Genomic DNA, 21897 nt, shown 5'->3' on the forward strand with positions numbered 1-21897 from the left:
AGTGTGTAATGTGAGACTGAGTTGTGCATGAGTTGTGCATGTCACTAAATGTGTAACCTATCTTTTGAAACAGAAATAATGCTGAAGCAGCATGCTGAAATAGAAGTCATTGTGCTTGCATAAAAAATAAGTTTGTAATTGACCATAATTATCTACCGGTATTGTCAATGGTAAGCCGTTTTCCGGCTGTCCTGTAAGCCCTGTCTTATTCTTGAAAGATTGTATATTGGCTATTTAAAAAGAAAAGGTAAATTGGTTTTTTAATGTTTTTCCTACAGTATAATGACCTCCCCAAAATAGGGAAGCCAGAATCAGAATGTAGTTCAAGGAGGTAAAATTACCTCAGTTTAATAGTTCACCTCAGTTTGTTGCTTTTACTGGTTGTAACAATAGAATATAACGGAACATAACAAAAAACATAGTACAAAGTATAAATAGAAAAATATATATAATATAGAAAAGAAAAAACAGGTTCTGCAGTTTTATTATTATTATTATTATTAACTATTGTAGCATTTCCCCCAAATTAATTGTATACTGTAGCTAGACTGATGTACCACAAATGGTGCAGCATTTGTTAGAAACCCTGTGTTTTTGTCTTCTCGCAGCAACCAAAAAAGCCCCGTGGCCCCCGGCGAAAGCTTGCTATGGACTGCCCTGCACCCCTTGCTGCAGCCCAGCATAGTACACTGCTTTAGAGGGACACCCCCCCTCCTCCTCCTCCTCCTCCTGCTTGTGGTCTCCATCCAGATACACTGTACAGGGACTCAACAACACAGATCTGATAGCTGCAACAGGTATTGATTACTGTAGCGTGTGCATGTCTTGTCTTCCAAAGATAGACTTGGGGAGTAGTTCTTTGCCTGTCTTATCCCATTTTGGGCAGGGACCCCTTTTTGTTGTTAGCATTATGTTATGCTTTAGCTATAGAAAAATGGCGAGTGGCGCGCTATGAGCTTGTAGGTCTGCTATTTTTGAAAGATCGACAAACGACTGACATAGAAACGTAGCTTTTTCAGAAAACTGTCAGGATGTAGAAGACATTTATAGAATCTGATCTCGGGTCAGAATGGGTTATTTATCTCTTGTTTGTCTTGCCGATCTCTCCCTCTCCAGCGTGTCCTGGGTGCTCCAGCCCCCCCCTCCCCCCTCTCCCCTCCTCCCCTAAGAAGATGTCAGTGAGCCCAGCAGCCGACATCCAGCAGGAGGGAGAGAGTGGGCCGGTCGACGAGCCCTGCAGCCGAGGCAACGCCTCCCCTCAACTCCAGGGCACCAAGGAGGGGACGGGGGAGGGCCAGGAGCCCGACGACGGCTCCCTGCACGATGCACAGGTAGAGGACCAGTGTTGTTTTCATCCACTAAAACTAAGACGGAAAATGTTCGTCGACTACGTTTTTTTCACTGACGAAAACTAAATTAAAACGAATCTATGATGACTAAAACTAAGACTAAATATACTGACAATTTCGTCAACAAATAACAACTAGACTAAAATGTTGGGAAGGGACTAGTGGACAAGAGTATAAGACACAAGTCATTTTACACTTGGTTGCATGCTGAAAATAGCCGATCTACAATCATCCCAAAAACATCCCAGGAGACTAAAATGTGACTAAAACTAAATGAAAACTATTCAAAAGACTACAACTAAAACTAAAATCTAAATTTGCTGCCAAAAACAACACTGTAGACTAGGACACATCTTTACGGTCCGCTTCCTCTGTATCTAACTGTATGTTTTAAGTCCCATGGCAAGATGTGACCCTGAGAAAGCGGTTCTAAATGAATGGATTATTTCAGTCGCAGCATTTCAGGGTTGTACAGTGAGAGAAGTAAAGAATGAAAGATAATTATAGATTGTTAGTTTGGATTTAGGGACACCACTGCAAATGCAAATTTGGATTTGAGTGAGTGTTCATCAATCAATCAATACATTTTATTTAATGCTTTCTAGTGTGGCAATTGTATAAATCAATCGCACCTACAAGTGCTGTACTTGGCTGCGCTAGTTGCCTTAACCTTCTTGGCTATTTTTTGGTGTGGGGAACCGTAGTGCGACTGAGTATAAATCAGGCTTTAGCTATCGTTTCTCCTACATTCATTCAGAAGCAGCTGCTGAATTTTCAACACCACTGCATATGCATTCACATTTATTTATTTCCTGTGCATGCGTGCGTGTGTGTGTGTGTGTGTGTGTTATTAGGGACAGACACAGTCTAATTCAAAAACCGCTTTAATGTAATGCTTATTGTTAATGCTCTTATTAACAAACTATATATATACAGTATATATATATACAAATGAAGATCTCCTGTTAATCTTATTGACAATCTCCTCTAGTGGTTTTCATCAGTTTTTTCTTGAAAAATTGGGATTCAAAAATGGGATTCAAAACTGCATATTGAACTTGTGCCCCTAGATCTTTCTCTATGCTCCTGCTCGTTTGCGATTAGGATCACCAGTGCTGCTTGGCAAAAACCTTACCATAGAACCCTGTATTCCACCTAGCAGGGCCATAATTGTATTTGTGCATCTGTTATTTTACGTATCATATTTTGCTCATGCATCATATTGTTTCATAGTTTACGTATGCATTTGTAATTTAACGTTACAATAAGCTATACCATTTAATATGCAACTATATTATGCAAAGTTGATTTATTATTTGGTTCTACAATACCTTTCACTTTCTCATGAACAGAGACGGGCTCCCAACCACGGCCATGGAAGGAAACGGGCCAAGGTGAGTGACTGATTTCATATTCCAACAAGGAGACATTAATTAGTCTTGACTTCCTCAAATATTCCCCTGTAGTCCAGTTACCGGTATGTGATTTGCCCAGGGAAAACTGCAATAGTAATCATTCAAGGTTTTATGTGAGCCCTACAGTCATCCAAATGACATATTAAAGGTTTACCATTATGTACTGTACATACTGTAGTGTAAGTAGCCATGGTTAGTTGGGTACCAATATCTTCCTGAGCCATGTGGCCCATAGGTCAGGAGCCTATATCCTGTGTCTGTAGCCTGAGGCCGCTTGATGTACACTCCCCCCCACACACACACACACCCCTGAACATGACACTTGTTATGTCGTAGGAGTTGCCCCCAATCCAACCCTTGATGCCGAGTGCCAAGCAGGGAGGCATTGGTCAGTGATAGTCTTTGATATGACTCTGCCTGGGAATGAACTCCACCACCCAGTCTCGGGGCGTTATTACTTGCGCAAGCAGAGCGCGCAAGTAAAGTACTAGTTTCGCCCGGGACTCGTATGCACCGTCCCAGCCGTCCCGCCAATTTTGATGCGTATGCACCATCCCAGCAAATGACGTGCCTGATACGGCAGTGGTGCCAGATTACATACATGTATACATAGGAGCATTACCTTTAATCCTCCCAACACTAAAACATATCGTCATTACGTAACCATCGAAAACCAATTACACTCTGGCATTGGGTCCTTTAATCCACATCTTTATTACGTAATCATTGAGAGCTAGTTATACATATATATGTATATGTATAAAACCAATGGTTTTCGATGGTGGCGTAATAAAGACGTGGATTAAAGGACCCAATGCCGGAGTGTAATTGGTTTTCGATGGTTACGTAATGACGATATGTTTTAGTGTTGGGAGGATTAAAGGTAATGCTCCTTCCTATGTATACATGTATGTAATCTGGCACCACTGCCGTATCAGGCACAAGTAGTCATTACTGAGATTTGACAGTTTGTAGCGGTCGAAAGTACTTGCACGCTCTGCTTGCGCACTACTAGTGTGCAACAAGCAAGTATGCACTCGACAGAGTGCAGTTCTTTTTTTTTTTATAACTTTGTTTATTGTTTTTTTTTCACAGAAGCATTATTTAAATACTGAGTTTGAAAAATAATAAATGGTGGCATTAACAGCTTCTCTTAAATAAACCCCACAAGTATGACATAAAAGAGTAAACACATTGAATTTTCACCCCAAAGAAAAAGGACAACAGAAAACAAGACAAACAAACCTTAAATACAAGATCAGTAAAAGTTGAAAAATAAAAGGCAGACAAAAACAGACAAAACAACAGTACACAACATCCTATAAAAAATCAAAGGTACATGATACATCCATAATCCGCATTACATCACAGGACAGAGTGCAGTTCTAGTTATTATTTGTATTGGTCCAAAAGCGCTAAGTGGTGAGTGGGCTGTCTCCCACTCCCATTTTGTTGTTTAAAATAGATGTGACCATTTTCACAGTTTAGTATCTGGGACGACACACCTTATACTTATGGTCAAACCTATACCAGGTGTAGACCATTTTACACGCAGAGGACCAGTGTGGCACAAACTGTGACCCCCCCCCTCCTAAAAAGAAAAAAAAAAGTATTGGGCTAGTACTAGTGGTACCCCAAATATCCTCTGTAAAAGTGTATTATAACTATAACTAAAAGGTAAAATGACACAGATGCTTTCCCGGAGTGAATGTGTTGAATATGCAGGGGTTGGTGGTGACATGTGTGTGTGTATTTATAACGGCTCCCACGCCACATGATGCACTGTAATGGTTCTTAAACATCTAATACCTTCGTTAATGGGATTAGATCTGACCTTCTGCCCTCTTTATATAGTTGTGTGTACACATGGCACACACACACACACACACACACACACACACACACACACACACACACACACACACACACACACACACACACACACACACACACACACACACGCACACACACTCCATGTATCTGGGTAATGTCTTTGCTGCAAGCCCCCTGTTGTCCTGACCTGTTTTCTACTATGTGGAATGGATCCTCTCTCATCCCCTTGTTGCACTACAGGCTGGTTGAGATGCCAGCCAAGTGTGTCAGCAGAAGGCTCTTTAGTAACGGGAAGAAAAAAGAAAGATGATGATTACAATGTTGTAGCTTCCCTTCTACTGTATAGTGTATACTGTAACATGCCCTCATCAGCCACAGGGTTTTCACGTTCCCTGCGTTCTCCTGTTCTCCCCTCAGAATCTCCTACCTCTGGATTTAGAGTTAGAGTTGTATTGGAAACATACAGCAACAAAGTTGTTTAACTTTTTCATGGTGCATTCACATGGGATCAGGCAAGCGGTATAGACGGCAAACCGGAAGTCATTTTAGTGGACGGGAGCCTGACGCCGGTAAACGGAACAGGACGGCACGGCAGCCCGGTAGCCAGAACCGGCGACGGTAACGGCAGACGGCATCAATATTTAATCATTTTACTGTTCCGTGCCATCCAGCAGGTTTTGCCGTTTGCCGTCTACCCATTTGCCTGATTCCATGATGTGAATGCAGCATATATTTTTTTTTTGTCCCCTTTTTTTCTGTGGTGAAAGGAAAGTACTGTAGTATAAACATGCCAGGGGTCTTCATAACATACGTTTACAGGACGTGTCACGAAACAAGGTTGACTAAAAAAATACGTAAGGGGCAGCAATATTATAGTGTTAACCCCCTGAATGCCAAGACTACGTCAAGCCCATAGACTGCCATGTTAATTGACGTAGTAAATCAACAAATCCCTCCAAGCCAATGACGTTATCTGCGTAGTAGACGTACTGCCCTGTCAGTACGTCTTTTTATAACAAAATATTGCAATTGTTTGACATTATTTTAATTATTTTTATGTAATCTACCAAAAACCGGCCGAAACCCGCGCGATCGTGCACTATCGTGCACGCGCGCCGTCTATGTGATCCGCGGCAAAAAATGTGATATTTTGGGATGTTCCTGGCCGTTTTTAAGCTTAATCTGACTAAGTTATGACAAAGCTAATGTTAGTTTAGCAATCCGGACGGCCAAGCTATAAGCTTGGCCGTCAAATTAGCTTCCTTTGTTTACCTCGTTTGACAGGAAGTGGTTTAGCCAGATTTAACACTTTTGTCAAAATCAGAATAATGGAACGTTACTGCCATCAAGTGGAACTTCTGGGTATTACTTTGAAATCGAAAGTAAAACGTGCTGTATTGTATTTAGATCGCTGATCCCTCTTATTGCATTAAAATGACGAATTAAGAAATGGGGCATTGGCCAGCATTGGCCAGATTTGGCGACTTTTTGAATGGCAATCGAAAAATGTGAGATATGACCACAATGTCACGAAATGTCTCATTTTATAGCTCCAAGTCACTACTTTACAATGAAAAAATAATTATGATTATAGCTTGTTCCATCGTTTACTTATAAGCTTTTTAGTAGACCTTGGTTTCAGTGATAAGTCAAACCAAGGTGTACTAAAGTGCTTATAAGTAAACGAAGGAACATGCTAGGAACATATTTTTTTTTTCGGTGTAAACTAGAGATGTGCAGCTTTAAAATGAGATATTTCGTGACATTGTGGTCATATCGCACATTATTCTATAGTCATTCAAAAAGTCAGCCAAAGTTGGCCTAAGGCACAATAAGATGATATTAAGGGTGGCCATAAGAGGGTTAATGGGTCATATTTATCTCTGTAAGATTTACATGCAATATGTTCCACAAGGACTGTGTTTTTTATTGTGTTCCAGTCTAATGCTAAGCTGAAACTGGTACGGAGTCTGGCAGTGTGTGAGGAATCTTCCGGTCCATTCGGTATTGATGGACTTCCAGAATCGGTAAATGCGAACCTATTTCTCTATTCCTGCATCTCCCATACATTTAATACCCCTCAGTTTCTAGTCTGTAATGTCTTTTTTCCCCTCTTTTTTTCATGCATGTAATAATTTGTTTGTCAGCAAAACTTCATAGCCAAATGATTGCACTGAATTGCAAATATTCACTACAGCCGTTGTTTAAAAAATAAACTGCGTAGGACTATAAACATGTGAGGGCCATTTCACGCCATTGAACAGAGCATGAACAAGCGACCGTTTGGCTTCTGCTGCACAAGCTGTATGGAGTAATTCTATGGTAATTATTTTGGAACTGGTTATCATTGACTTCAGTTGTTTTGGAGAAAGCTGCTATGAAGTTTTGCTGGCAAACTCCTTGTGTGTTGTTTGGACAAAGAAATGTTATCCTGGCCCAGGCCGTAGCGTAACGGTCTGGGCACCGGACTGGTAATCCAGTCGCAGTGTGCCGCGGGTTCGACTCCCGGACCCGACACGGCCTTTACTGCATGTCATCCCCCCATCTCTCTCCCGTTTCCTGTCAGCCTACTGTCTGTCCCTTCAAAAATCAATAAAAGGCATAAGCCGCAAAAAAAAATATCTTAAAAAAAAAAAAAAAGAAATGTTATCCTTGTTTCAACTGGCATGAAGGTAAGTAAATGAAAGAATTTGCATTTTTGGGTGAACTATTGCTTTAATTTAAAGTTACTCATACCATATTTTACTGGTGCAAACTGCAAAGTGTAGTATACGAGGTTTGGAAGATAAATGGGCACACTCCCAGTGTTCTGACAGTACAGCTGCGCTGGGAGTGCTGGTTTCAACTTCAATGCCTGTTGTTGAAGAATTGGCAGAATCTGTGCAGAAAACCTCATGTTTGAATAATTAGTTAATACTAATATTTGTCTTTTTTTGTAGGATATCATCCAACTTCACATCAGCTGTCCGTCAGACAAGGAGGAGGAGAAGTCCTCAAAAGATGAGTACGAAAATGAAGAGAAGAAAGACAAGACCCCGCGTAAGATGTTATCACGTGGTAAGATCTGTTTTTCGATTATTTGATTCGTATGTGCAATTTAGACCATGCTCTTTGGACAGTTTCTCTGAGCAGTGTTTATTTAACATAGTTATTATGTTTGAGGAGATTGTATGGTTTGTTGCTTCCCCACCAGCACTCGCGAATAGGAACCATTTCATTCTTAACTGTAACTGTAAATGTGAACATCCGTTGCAATTAGTCCTTGGTCCAACTCTTATTATTATCAGCTTGAGTCGCAAGACAAATCTCAGTGTGAGGCTGTGAGCTGTACAAGTATTATATCGTATCATATCAATAAAGAAACTAGTCGTTACATACTCAACACTTTCTTGATTCTACCAGTCTCACATGTGCTAATCCCTTCTCCCCTTCTACATCTCTGTCAGATTCCAGTCAGGAGTACACAGACTCCACGGGCATCGACGTTCATGAGTTTCTGGTCAACACACTGAAAAACAATCCCAGGTAAGTGACTATTATACATTGCGTCATTCACAGCCTAAAGACCCGCCAGCCCCTGCCTGCCTCTGATTGGTAGGGGGCCCGCGAGGTGGAGCATTATCACCTTCTACAGCTAGGAAAACAATTCTGCCAGCCAACTCGCTAGCCTAATGGTCTAATCATTCGAATACCGCAGCCGCCACAATTTTTCCAACAACCGCGGACTAGTTTTTTTTGTTCCGATAAAGTATAGTTCTAGAGTACCACGACGGAGGGGCGCCTTCTCTAGCGAACCTGAGCCACGAGAGACACCAGTGACAACCGAGCGTGCCGTGTCGAATTTTGCGAACGTCAATCAGAGGCAGGCGGGGGCGGGTACTTTGCGCAACCCTATCGGGATTTTGAATGACGCTTCTACATCAAGGGTTGATCTCATCATGGGAGATAATCCATCACGGTTTAGGAATGAATCCTGCGGGTCAAGATGAGCTACTGTAGCACTAGCATATAGAGAGGGGAATCCCATCCTCTCACTATTGGATTTCTATTTAGAGTGTTTCTCAGTGTTTGGCATTGAACATGGCCCCTGCTCTAAGCCTCTGGGGGTGTGGGATTGGGAAGGACTGCCCATCCTTACTTTAGACGGCATTGGAAAAGTATTCAGTGCTTGCCTTTGATCTTTGCTTGGTATTCTGTCTGCACTCTACTCAATGATCTCTCACTCATTCCGCCCCTCCCTCTCTCCCTTTGCTTCGACAGGGATCGAATGATGCTGCTCAAACTAGAACAAGATATCCTGGAGTTCATTAATGACGACAAGTGAGCCACATTCTTCCCAACCACTCACTCGTACTTAAATTTAGCCCGCTGAAGTCCATCCCACTTTTATTTATAGGCCACTACAGGTTGTAGTTTTTTTATATTATGGAGAAAGTTTATGCTTGGCTGTGTTCCCTCTGGCATTTTAACCGTGAGCCTGTTATTGTGTGGGACTCTGAGTCCCCCTGTTGCTGAGACTTCAACATTGCTAGGTTGAAGTGTTGGTTAACCACTTTCAACCTGCCGTCCCAACTGTGCCTGGCATTATAGGCAACAGAATAAATAAATAAAATAAATAAAACAATTTCGTAACCCTTCCTTTTACAGTACGGTAATTACCAATTTTTTTCTATAATTGCAAAGATCTACATGCTCGCAATGCGTCAAGATTCGACATTGTGTGAGCTTGTAGATTGGTTATTTTTTGCTATTCACGAAGTGTAAGTGAAATGCTTTTGTGTTGATTGAGCTTCAACCGAATGTAGCCAACTGAGACACACAAAGGATCTGAATGGAGTTGGTCAATTCTTTCTCCCGTACACAGTGGGACATGCCGTCCATACTCCTACTTTGTTTACCACACGTCCCTATTCCGGGGGCAAACATTTGGTAAAAATAGCACATCTACAAGCTCACAACGCCTGAAAAAAGGAAGGGGTCCTTGACCACTGTGGGACAAGGACCCCTTGTGTCCCACAAGGGGTCCCACAAGGGGTCAATTACTGTGGGTCAATTAAGTTGAGACCGACCTGACCAGATTCTACAAATGTCTTCTAAATAATGACAGTTTTCTGAAAAACCTATGTTTCTATATCAGTGGTTCTCAAACTATTTCATGTCAAGGACCCCAATAATTATATGTAATTGGCCGCCGACCCCCATCTGAAAATATTTTGTTCCAGGAACCCCCAGAAGCAAAAAATATGAGTTAAAAACGTTTGCTGCGAAATAATATATATTCAAAGATTTGCACACGTTTTCACGATATATATATATATATTTTTTAGCAGATCTACAAGCTCGTAGTGCGGCACTATGAGCTTGTAGATCTGCAATTTTTCAACAGCTAAAGTTTAAAATAACGGTTAAAGGTGGTTAACCCATTTTGGGCGGGAACCCCTTTTGGTGTTTTAAACATTATGTTATAATTTAGCTATTGAAAAATAGCAGATCTACAAGCTCATAGCGCGCCACCGAGTGGCACGCTATATATAATATGAATATATATGAATAATATTTAATATTCTTTCAAAGTGAATGTTTTTAACTCTAAACGGGTTAAAAGCTAAAGTGACCGACACGGATGCGGTTCAGGTCTGAATGGGTTCAAGCGGTTTTAATTTCTCCCCTGCAGTAACCAGTATAAGAAGTTCCCTCAGATGACGTCGTATCACCGCATGCTGCTGCACCGCGTGGCGGCCTACTTCGGCATGGACCACAACGTGGACCAGACGGGCAAGGCCGTCATCATCAACAAGACGGGCAACACGCGCATGTAAGCAGCCTCGTGAATACTATGGGTGATTAGTTGTGACCAGCTGCAGCCTCGTGAATACTATGGGTGATTAGTTGTGACCAGCTGCAGCCTCGTGAATACTATGGGTGATTAGTTGTGACCAGCTGCAGCCTCGTGAATACTATGGGTGATTAGTTGTGACCAGCTGCAGCCTCGTGAATACTATGGGTGATTAGTTGTGACCAGCTGCAGCCTCGTGAATACTATGGGTGATTTGTTGTGACCAGCTGCAGCCTCGTGAATACTATGGGTGATTTGTTGTGACCAGCTGCAGCCTCGTGAATACTATGGGTGATTTGTTGTGACCAGCTGCAGCCTCGTGAATACTATAGGTGATTAGTTGTGACCAGCTGCAGCCTCGTGAATACTATGGGTGATTAGTTGTGACCAGCTGCAGCCTCGTGAATACTATGGGTGATTAGTTGTGACCAGCTGCAGCCTCGTGAATACTATGGGTGATTAGTTGTGACCAGCTGCAGCCTCGTGAATACTATGGGTGATTAGTTGTGACCAGCTGCAGCCTCGTGAATACTATGGGTGATTAGTTGTGACCAGCTGCAGCCTCGTGAATACTATGGGTGATTTGTTGTGACCAGCTGCAGCCTCGTGAATAATATCGGTGATTTGTTGTGACCAGCTGCAGCCTCGTGAATACTATGGGTGATTAGTTGTGACCAGCTGCAGCCTCGTGAATACTATGGGTGATTAGTTGTGACCAGCTGCAGCCTTGTGAATACTATGGGTGATTAGTTGTGACCAGCTGCAGCCTTGTGAATACTATGGGTGATTTGTTGTGACCAGCTGCAGCCTCGTGAATAATGTCGGTGATTTGTTGTTTGTGACCAGCTTTTTTTTTTTTACAGTGTGAGTATTTCATCTGCATTTGCCCTTTAAAATAGATTTACCAATCTACAGTGAGAGAATCCAAAGTAAAATCTACTTACCCAATCAGGATGAAAAATGTAACCGGCCCATTTGGTGACATCCTGATGGCGTGATCCTGGTGGTGCTATAAAAGGCAGATGTTAAAAGTGTGGGCAGAGGTTTTTTCTTTTCCTCTCGAGAGTGTGTGCAAAGTTTCACGTGATCAGTCCAGTTAAAAATGTAAATGTAAAATTGTGAATCGGCCTGTTATAGTGCCAACATAAGGCTGATTTGAAAAATGTAGGATGGCCAAGGAAGATTTCTTCCTTTAGTTTCTCAGCAATCGGATGCCATGTCCATGATTTAAGACATTTTGTTCAAATCGGACCACTCCTGCTATAATTTGGAGGCCAATCTTAGCCAATCGGGATAGTGCTAACAGGACAATGTGAAAAGGGTGTCGTCATAGTCTCAGACTGGAGACAATAATAAAACATAACAAAATCAGAATAATGTATTATTAAAGTGTGTTCTATTTAGACCAGGGGTTTTCAACAGGTGGTCCGTGGACCACTGGTGGTCCGTGGAGGTATTGCATGTGGTCCCTGACCATGCATTTAGTAATGCAGCAAAGTATTTTCTTCCATGGAACAGAACAGTGCACTAAACGTCTGTGCACTGTTCCATGGAAGTGTGTCAATGTTATCAGAATTACTGGGAAGTCTGAGGTTAAGAAATTCCACAGAAAAGGCAGTTAATTAGAATCTCAAGAAGGGTGTACCACTGTACCAGCTTGCCTGAATGAGTCATCATTATTAGGAAATGTTAATGTGCCCATATAATCATGTCATCATGTGCTATATCTTGCACGTATTTGCCATTTTTACTATATATATATATATTACTATGACTATTATTAAAATAGTTCAAATAGCCAATAATAGCCATAATGTATGGATGTAGATCAGCTAGTATTTTTCAAGATAGTAAAATATGGAAAGAAAAAGTTTAGGGATAAAGGTTAAGGCACGCCATCGTTTGAGAAACAGTATAAGACATGGGATGCATTCCATAACAAGTGTTACGAAAGCACTAATCTTAGCCCATATCCCATTACAACACAACAGTGGTCCCCAGGTTGATCCTTAGTCAAGGTGGTGGTCCCTGGTTCACAATCAGTTGAAAACCCCTGATTTAGACGGTCATGGCAATGTTTGACGTTTTTCTACCATAGCCCAGAACAACGGTTTTCTGAGCACATCAAGGATGAGCGCAACGTGGACTTTCAGAAGAAGTTCATCCTCAAGAGGGACGACGCCAGCATGGACAAGGACGATAATCAGGTAACAGAATGTTTTCAACCCTTTTCACATCAAGGCCAATTATTTATTCTGCATTTGAGCCACAAACCACCATTTGGTGAGATTTAGCCTCTCAGAGCGAAGATGTAAAATATTTTGTTGTTGGATACGATTCCATGCTGTATTGATGTGGTTTAATTAATCTAAATACAAAATAGATGTGTTGTGTGCTGTGTTCTTGCTAATTCTGCAATTTTTGAGGAAAATTAGTTTTTTTCCTCAAAATTGCTCCTTGCTAAGTGTGTTCAGACTCTAGAGGGCTTTTTTTTCTTATGAGCACTGGCCATCCCAACTTCAATACATTAGCATTAGCTATTTTTAACCATGCGCCAAGATATCATGCACAAGGGATGGTGATTCAATATCTGCTGCTTTGATATTGCTTTTTAACTAGGCCACACTTTAACCGCCACAAGAGTGTTGCTCAAAAGTAGTGAAAATAGCAGATCTGCGAGACTATTTAAAATCATAATAAAAATGGAACGGTTTTGGACATACAAGGTTTGGGTTTCCCCCAGACAGTGACTGCATGCTGAATACATGTACTGTATCTGCCTATTGCTTTTTTTACTTGAAATTGCAAATGTTGGGAGCTTTTTCATCTGTAATCTTGTTATGTGAAATTGACTCTGATTAGTTGCACTCACAAAACTTCTAGGTGCACCAACTTAAATTGAAAACAACTGACATCTGCTATGTCACAAAAAACCTTTCCCTGTGACATTGGCTCTAAGGGCGCTTTCACACCCAAAGTTCGCTTAGAAGGTCCGGATCAAGGACCAAGGACCAAATATTTGCATTTTGATTTTGGTCCGTTTGGTGTTCACACTGGACTTTGTAAAGCGTACCAAATATGTAAACAAATGACACGTGGACATGTTAAGCGAACCAAATAGTGAGGGGGAAAAGAACATGAGGGGAAATCACTGTCTACAATTTTTGGGGCAACCTTCAGTCACACAGAGAGAGAATAGAACAGCAACATGACAGGCAGCAACAACTTGCTATTGCATTCATTCTTATTAATTATTTTATTAGCCAAATAAAGAGCAACAGATGAACAGAGGAGCAGGTGTTTGAACAATAATGTGCTTGCTGCTGAATGCTGATGCATAAATTCACGGAGACGTATAGCCTACTACAACAAGGTATCCCCGATAAAAAGGACTTTTCTTCCATGTGTGCACCTTCACCCATGTTATTTCTGCGCATCAAATCGGCGCCGCGGCGGGCATTTCCATGTCATCTTATGGTTTGGTCAGTTGGTTATTGAGCTTCAAGTCAGAACAGCTCCGCTGCAGCTAATTGAGTTGACCTAGTTTTACGTCTTTTGCTATAGTAATGTAATCAATTAATCATTTGGGACCACCTGTGTATAGCTTATTTAACATTGGCTTTTTCTCGATACCTGCGGCCTGCGCGACATGGATGATTTTAAATATTTCTCTGTCTCTGCGTCTCTCCCATATAAATATATGGGTCTCTCCCCCAGTCCCCTCATGTGCGTGCGCGCCCACGCGCCCACACACACACACACACAAAAAGGAGGGGACACGAGTTGAAAGAGAAACTCGCATGAAGACTCATGCATCGCAGATTCGCATGCTTTGTCATAACTTTGCGTGGCGGCGGCCGGCGAATTGCTTAAAATAAACAGATCTACAAGCTTACATCGTGTGCCATACCGTACACCATTCCATGTCGATAACTTGTACATTTTGCGCATGTGAACCTCGTATGCTGCGCTGCGCCTCGACATATACTGTATGCGTCTACTATTAAAATCAGACTGTCAGCTGTCATATGATCCCCGTAAAAAAATACATGCTTTTATAACTATAATTATTAATGCAGCCTCACAACTGCCGACGCCCGACGGCTATTTTGCCTATCGTCCTGTATTTGGTCCTCTATAAAGTCCGAATGCATTCACACCAGTAATGAAGCGCACCGTGGTTCGTTTGGAAGCGAACCGAGTCCGGCCTTTTTTAGCGGACCATGGTTCGTTTCTTTGATCCGCACCAGAGTTCGTATGCACGTTCACACCAACCGAACCAAAGGGGTAAGCGGACCATGGTTCGTTTTAAACGAACCAAACATGTCCGGTGTGAAAGCGCCCTAAAACCTTTGAAGTTAACCACTTTGTTCCCTACGTGCTGTGTTGACCGGAGTCCCTCAGGGCTCCTCCTCTTTTCCCTTTACACCAATTTTCTAAAAAAGTTGCCGAACTACAAGCTCAACTCAACGTGTTGCCAGTTTGTAGATCTGCATTTTTCTTTCCAAAATAGAGACACTGGGGTTCATGTGGCAAGGCCTTAATGGTGTAAGCTGTGTATTGGCTAATTGCTGAGCGTTTGACCCATGGCTGTGCATGGCTACCATTAAGGACAATTGCCTCTGTAGTTTGACCCATGGCTGTGCATGGCTACCATTGAGGACAATTGCCTCTGTAGTTTGACCCATGGCTGTGCATGGCTACCATTGAGGACAAAGGCTAGAAAAATCTAAGCCAAACATTCTAGTCAGGAGAAATTTTAAAATCTTTAATGCACAAGCATTCTCATATGATCTTCATCATAGTAATCTGCCAAATATGTTCCACATACCTGATGCCGAATCTGCACTTGATTTTTTTATCACTTCTTAACTCTTTGGCTGATAAACATGCTCCATTTAAAAAAATTAGAGTAAAAGACAGGTCAAATAAATGGTTCACGGATGAATTATCTTCACTACTTCAGTCACGAAATAAAGCCTGGACCTTAGCCAGACGCTCAGGTGACCCCTCTCACTGGCTGGCTTTTAGACAGCTACGAAACAAATGTACTGCACTGGTGACTAAAGCCAAATCAAACTATTATGTACATCTACTTGGAAATAATTCTACTCACCCTAACCCCAAAAAGTTTTGGAATATAATAAACACCACTAGAAAACAAAATACTACTGCCCTTCCCACTCACCTCAGCATGGGAAATGATGTCCTAACTAATGAAAAAGAAATATGTACAGCTTTTAATAACCACTTTGCTGCTGCGGGCCACTTATTTGACAACTTGCACATGAGAAATGCCACCTCTGCTGACAATTTGCACATAGGAAATACTGCTGCTGCTGCTGCTGTCTCCATTAGAGATAGCTTTCTGTCTGCCTCAGAAACTCCTTTTTCTTTTACCCCTTTTAACACCAGTGAGGTATTTCATGCTCTTTCCACCATAGACCCAAATAAATCAGTTGGGGAGGACAATCTGGACCCTTTCCTTCTGAGGGCCTCCACTCCCTTAATTACAGAACAAATCTGCTATATTTTCAATTTGTCCATTTCATCTGGTATTATTCCCAGAGCCTGGAAAACGGCTCATGTGGTTCCCCTGCACAAAGGACAAGATAAAAATGACCCAAATAATTATCGTCCAATTTCCAAGTTATCATGTCTTGCTAAAATTCTTGAATCCCTTGTAAATAAGCAACTTAAAGTGTTCTTACATAATAATTCAGTTTTGAGTCCTTACCAATCTGGTTTCCGGGCCAAACATAGTACAGTAACTGCCACGACATTAGTTTTAAATGATATTGCCTCAGCATTGGATAACAAGCTATTTTGTGCTGCACTATTTGTAGACCTATCAAAAGCTTTCGATACCGTGGACCATACATTGCTTTTAGAAAGATTATGTCATATTGGTTTTGATCCTATTGCCTGTACATGGTTTAAAAATTACCTCTCTGAGAGACATCAATGTGTTAAAGTTGGAACTGTAAAATCAGAGTTCCTCCATATATCTAAAGGAGTACCCCAAGGCTCGATTTTGGGTCCCATACTGTTTATTATATATATTAACAATATTGTAAATACATTACAGACCTGTAATGTACATTTATATGCTGATGATACGATCTTATATTGTTTCTCAGACTCTGTGGAGAAATCTACTCATATGTTGCAACTTGCCTTTGATGTTTTCCAGAAATCATTGCTGGATTTAAAACTGGTTTTAAATGCAGAAAAGACTATGAGGGAAAATAAAGGGAAGCTCCGCACACTCAATCTGCGCACAATCGGTTTATTTCTTTGCAAGCTTTCGGTCTACTGACCTTCTTCAGGCATCTGCAGCAAATGCAGAAAAGACCAAACTTATGTTTTTTACAAAGAAAATAGCTTTAAATGAAAATTATCCTCAGCTATACACCTCTAATGGCACCACCATTGAACGAGTACCTTTTTATAAATACCTCAGGATCTGGCTAGACGAGAAACTTACTTTTAAAACACACATTGAAATTTTAACAAAGAAATTGCGAATGAAGCTTGGCTTTTTTTACCGAAACAGATCCTGCTTTCCTTGGCCTACCAGAAAAAGACTAATTGAAGCACTTTTCATCTCCGCTCTGGACTACGGGGACATTATATACAGAAACGCATCAGCTACCACACTTAAAATCTTGGACCCAGTTTATCATTCTGCCCTCAGATTTATAACAGGCGACAGCTATAACACTCATCATTGCATACTATATAATAAGGTTGGTTGGCCCTCCCTTGCGACAAGGAGAGACCAACATTGGTTTTTATTTATATATAAAGCTCTAATTGGGAACTTACCTTCTTATTTAAATTCTCTTTTAAAATGGAAAAACATTTCTTATCATACACGCTCCCAAGAATATTTGATGCTAGCGAGCATACATGCCTCCACTACATCTGGAAAGTCTGCCTTCAAGTGCTCTGCCCCACACACTTGGAACACCTTACAGACTTCACTAAAATACAGCTCTCTTCCTTCTCTATATCGCTTTCATCTTGACATATCAACGCTGGTAAATATCAACTGTACCTGTTTTAATTGAGCACTATGCAATGTTCCCTTATTATTATTATTATTATTACCAGTAATATTTTACTCTATTTATCTATGTTTTGTTTTCTTGTTGTTTTCTTGTTTTATGTTATGTTACATTGTAACTGTACATTGTTGATGTGTTGTAATCTCGGCACCACTGAAAAAGAGGGTCCCAGCCCTCAGTGTGTTATCCGAGAACTAAATAAAGGTTGAAAAATTGCCTCTGTAGTTTGACCCATGGCTGTGCATGGCTACCATTGAGGACAATTGCCTCTGTAGTTTGACCCATGGCTGTGCATGGCTACCATTGAGGACATTGCCTCTGTAATTTGTACCTTTATTTAGCTGCGACCTTGCAGCTAGTCTACGCCACTCGGTTGAGTGATGGGTAGGTTGTCTACCCAAAATCTTCAAAACCTAATCGAGAGTTGGTTGCAGCTTATCAAGAATTATTTTCTAAAACAGTTCTTGTTTTATCCTATACACAGCCTTTATTTGCCCTGGTTGAGGTAAAGGCTTAAAGGTGCAGTGAAATGAAAAAGACGTTTTTCACACTTTTAGACCATATCCGTGGTCATTATATGGGCATACCTAACAATGGATGCCAATTTTTTTTGAAAATTCTCATTTCTGTGTGTTTTTATATCAAAGGTCCATAAAAACGATTGCATTATTTATTTATTAAAACGAAAACGTGCTGCGTGATGACGTGTAGAGATACACATCGATAAAAGCCAATAACAATGAAGCTCACCCGTTTAATTTCCCATATTTGTGCGTCCGTCCATCACAGCTGCTATTGATTACAGAATACTCAGTTTTTATTTCCATTCCAGATAATATCCAGACAGTGTATTACTCGCTTTCAACTTAATCATCACGCTAGAATATGTATCTGAAAACATTATATGGAAGAAATAAGCCACATAACAGTAAACTGGTTGTGCTGGCCGACCATATGATTTATAAACAAACAACACCACGCTGTTGCGCCTAGCATAGCTACCGTCCCTAGCTACCGTCCCATCGCCTGAAGGGATGCGACGCTCTGATTGGTTCAGAAACTTCAGACCGGTGTTTCATGTTGAAACACCATTTTCATGTTGTTCACCATTTCCGTTTCACTGCGCCTTTAAAGGCCATAGAAGTTGAATAATTGATATCAGACCTAGGGCTGTAACTGACCAATTACTGCAAGATGAAGTGCCACCACATCCTGAACTGTCACTAAGGATCTCCACATGTCAAACATAGACGCCACGGTTGCAATGGTGAACAAAAGCTATTTTCGAAATGTTTTCCTGTTTACACTTCGTTTAAAAATGTATAAGAGTAAACGGTGAGCTTTCTCATTGTGTCTAACCACATGAAAATCATGTATAAATACAGCAAAGATGCAATATTGATTGGATTGCTCAAATCACCTCTGAGATGAAAATAAGGGTTGTGTAATAAACAATCATTAATGATTACCCAGGCATTTGTTGTTGCCGATGGTATCCAACCTTGGGAAACGATGAATGCTCGGGTGATATATGTATCTACTTGACCACTGAATAGTCAGTTAACTATAGTAGGCTACTATAATGTATGTAAACTAATGTTTTTGTTATGTCCATAAAAGAGAAGGGGAAGTCGATAGACTCGATACATATGTACATACAAAATAACTGGTTCCATTCTAGATTCTTGGAAACTTTTTTTGTTTCCAGTTCCGAACCAACTGTTAGTATTCTGAACCAAGTCATTTTTCAGTGGAAACACTCTGAACTGGTTCAATATTAGGCGGAAAAAAAGAACAAAACTGGTTCAACCCTGATGTAAAATGGGCCATAGTATATCTATCCATGAACCTGTGAGCATAGCAGCACATATATACTGTACACATGATTTGGTTAATTCAAGTGCAAGAATAAAACAAAATCAGCGTGTTGTACGTGGGAATAATTTGCAGAGTGTCCATGTCTGCGTCAATGAAGTAGACGGTTATCCTCCCACATATTATATTTAACATTCGACCAGGCACATGTGTGTCATTGATTGATTAATTGGAATTTTCTATTTCACATTATGGGTACATTTCAAACGAAAGTGCAAGTCGGTACAGAAACTGCTACTTTGTGGACGAAACCCTGAAATGCACAAGACTTGTTTACATCAGGGTCCACCATTTTCAATTCATCATAACAATTAAAGACTTCTATGAAAAAGAAAACAGGAAATCATCTTATTATAAAGAAAGTAAAAAAGGGAAAACATGTAGCCTACAGTATGGGGGGAAAAGGGCGTGGGTAAATGTGGGGGTGGACGCATTGTGAAAGCCAATTAAAATCCAGCTCTGAGGAAAGACTTGCTGAAGGTATCCAATTAAAAAGAACTGCATCAAACCAAAGCCAGATGTTGCTGGCTTTTGGTTGTCTCTCAGTCACACACGGAAAGAGTTGAATACTGTGTCACACCAGCGTGCACAAATCACATTCTTACAGGTTTCACAGACCACATTATGGTCGCATATACAGCAAAAAAGGCCACACGGTATAGAGCCCTCCCTGGTCGGCCTTTATCGCAACTCGCCGTCCTAATTGGCTGTTGTTTTTAGGATCAATAGCGCCAGAAAACAAATCCTGAAAGGTGGTTGTTGTCCAATTTGCAGATCCGCGTTCCGCTGCAGGATGGCAGACGAAGCAAGTCCATCGAGGAGAGAGAGGAGGAGTACCAGCGGGTACGAGACCGCATCTTTGCCCGAGAAGTAAGTATGGGGCAGGTCCACTCAACTTGACTCAAGTATTTCCAGGGACAGATCCCATAAGAACTCACACTTAATTGGGACTAGGAGCATACCATTACTTTTGGGATAGAATAAATCCTGATTTATCCTCATCTACAAGCTTCAGTGTGGCGCCATGCAACACCGTCGTGAGCTTGTAGATCAGTTATTTTCAGCTTTAGAAAGCATAAAAAACACGAGGGGAGAGAACACGTTGAGTACTTGTCCTAAAGACGAGAGACGGTGTGTCACTGATACGTCGTAGAGTCCCATTCTAAATCCCTGTGACGTCGACTCCAGTGAAGATGTATCATTTTTGAGAAGTTTTAATTGTGTTGATCTACACGTTCTTTTAGGATTGGGCTCAAGTGGTCCTGCTTGGTTGGATAAAGCTATTCATAATGTGCAGGTGTCTTTTTCTTTGCAGTCCTCTCAAAACGGATACATCAACGACAACAGGTAAGACCACGATGCAGGGGAGTCACCCCTTCCCCCAAGCTTAACATGTGCTCGTCAGAGACTACAGCTACGTACGGGTTCTGTAGAGGTCTGGACGGAATTTAGATCCACTGTACAGAAGTTAATGACAATTGTCCAGCTCGTTAGTTCCCTATGAAGTCCTTTTTAGAGAGGAGCAAAATGAGTGGTTTTGTCTTTAATTCTTCAAGGTAACATGCAAACACTGTATTAATTTGACATTTGTAATTTTTTCCATTTTGCTGAAGTAACCTTCAGTGTGGGGAGCATAATGTCATAACAAAGATGTGTTGGTAATGGAAGACCCGTTATCCAGTACTAAAAGTTATGTAAAGTGGTCAGTTTAAGTCCCCCCCCCCCCCCCCCCCCCCCCATTGAGGATGAGTGATTAAGAGTCAATATGCTGAGAGGGAGAGAACTGGGGAGCGTGGGCCTTTCAACAGTTTCTGCTTTGTGTGCATTTTTGTTTCTAGGGGTAAAAGTTCTACACTATACAGTACCTCAACTTTTCCCCTCCTTCCCTGACTCCCGCCCACCTACTGTACCCCACCCACTCCCTTCTCAAATCCAATCCTGTAACCCCAGCATTTTTCTCCCAATGTTAACTTCAACAGACTTTCCACTGAAGGCTACTCCTCTAGCTCTCAAAAGAGGAGGCAGATCTTTAGGTACTGGAGCGTGCTGCTGACTTTGACTATTAGGGCTGCAACGATCGGTTACTTTCTCTGCCATTATTCTATCGATTACGCTTTTGATTGATCAAAATTTATATATCGGAGTCCACAAAATAAATACCCCATTATGTTTAACCACTTGCGTTGTTATACAGTGTTATGCACCAAGTTGCCAAAATACACAGTCTACAAGCTCACAACACGTTTCATCATGATGAGTTCCAGTGAGGGACAATGATCAGCAGGGGGGCATATAGTATTCACCGGCACTTTATGATTAAACACCCTTTTATAGGCTATATAACAAATGTTACTTGGCCCATAAAGACAGTAATGCACTGTATCGATCACTAGCAGAGAAGGTGCAAAGAACTTATTATCAAACTTAAACGCATAACCGTAAAGATTGTTGTCATCCATACAGAAAACACACTAACACAGTGATCACATTTCATTATTATTATTTATTTTTAAAGATAT

At 41.2% G+C, this 21897-nt stretch overlaps 1 protein-coding gene across 6 annotated transcripts in view; it reads left to right on the forward strand.

Moving 5' to 3' along the window:
* Positions 1–676: 676 nt before the first annotated feature.
* r3hdm2 (R3H domain containing 2) overlaps positions 677–21897 on the forward strand; it is a gene marked incomplete at its 3' end in the record, with an annotated part of 61486 nt that continues 40265 nt past the window's right edge. For 2 of the 6 annotated variants that reach the window (XM_083771928.1, XM_083771932.1), the window contains exons 1-12: positions 677–797; positions 1117–1331; positions 2702–2743; positions 6538–6624; positions 7537–7654; positions 8044–8122; positions 8858–8917; positions 10272–10412; positions 12532–12640; positions 20153–20248; positions 20676–20725; positions 21358–21411. In XM_083771928.1, the coding sequence (XP_083628054.1) occupies positions 1173–1331; positions 2702–2743; positions 6538–6624; positions 7537–7654; positions 8044–8122; positions 8858–8917; positions 10272–10412; positions 12532–12640; positions 20153–20248; positions 20676–20725; positions 21358–21411 (995 nt within the window). In that variant the 5' untranslated portion in view covers positions 677–797; positions 1117–1172. The remainder of the gene's footprint in view (positions 798–1116; positions 1332–2701; positions 2744–6537; positions 6625–7536; positions 7655–8043; positions 8123–8857; positions 8918–10271; positions 10413–12531; positions 12641–20152; positions 20249–20675; positions 20726–21357; positions 21412–21897) is intronic. The other 4 variants (XM_083771930.1, XM_083771933.1, XM_083771929.1 and 1 more) reach the window with 3 other exon arrangements.

Source organism: Protomyctophum parallelum, assembly GCF_964188405.1.
Source record: "Protomyctophum parallelum genome assembly, chromosome: 8".
Lineage (NCBI taxonomy): Eukaryota > Metazoa > Chordata > Actinopteri > Myctophiformes > Myctophidae > Protomyctophum > Protomyctophum parallelum.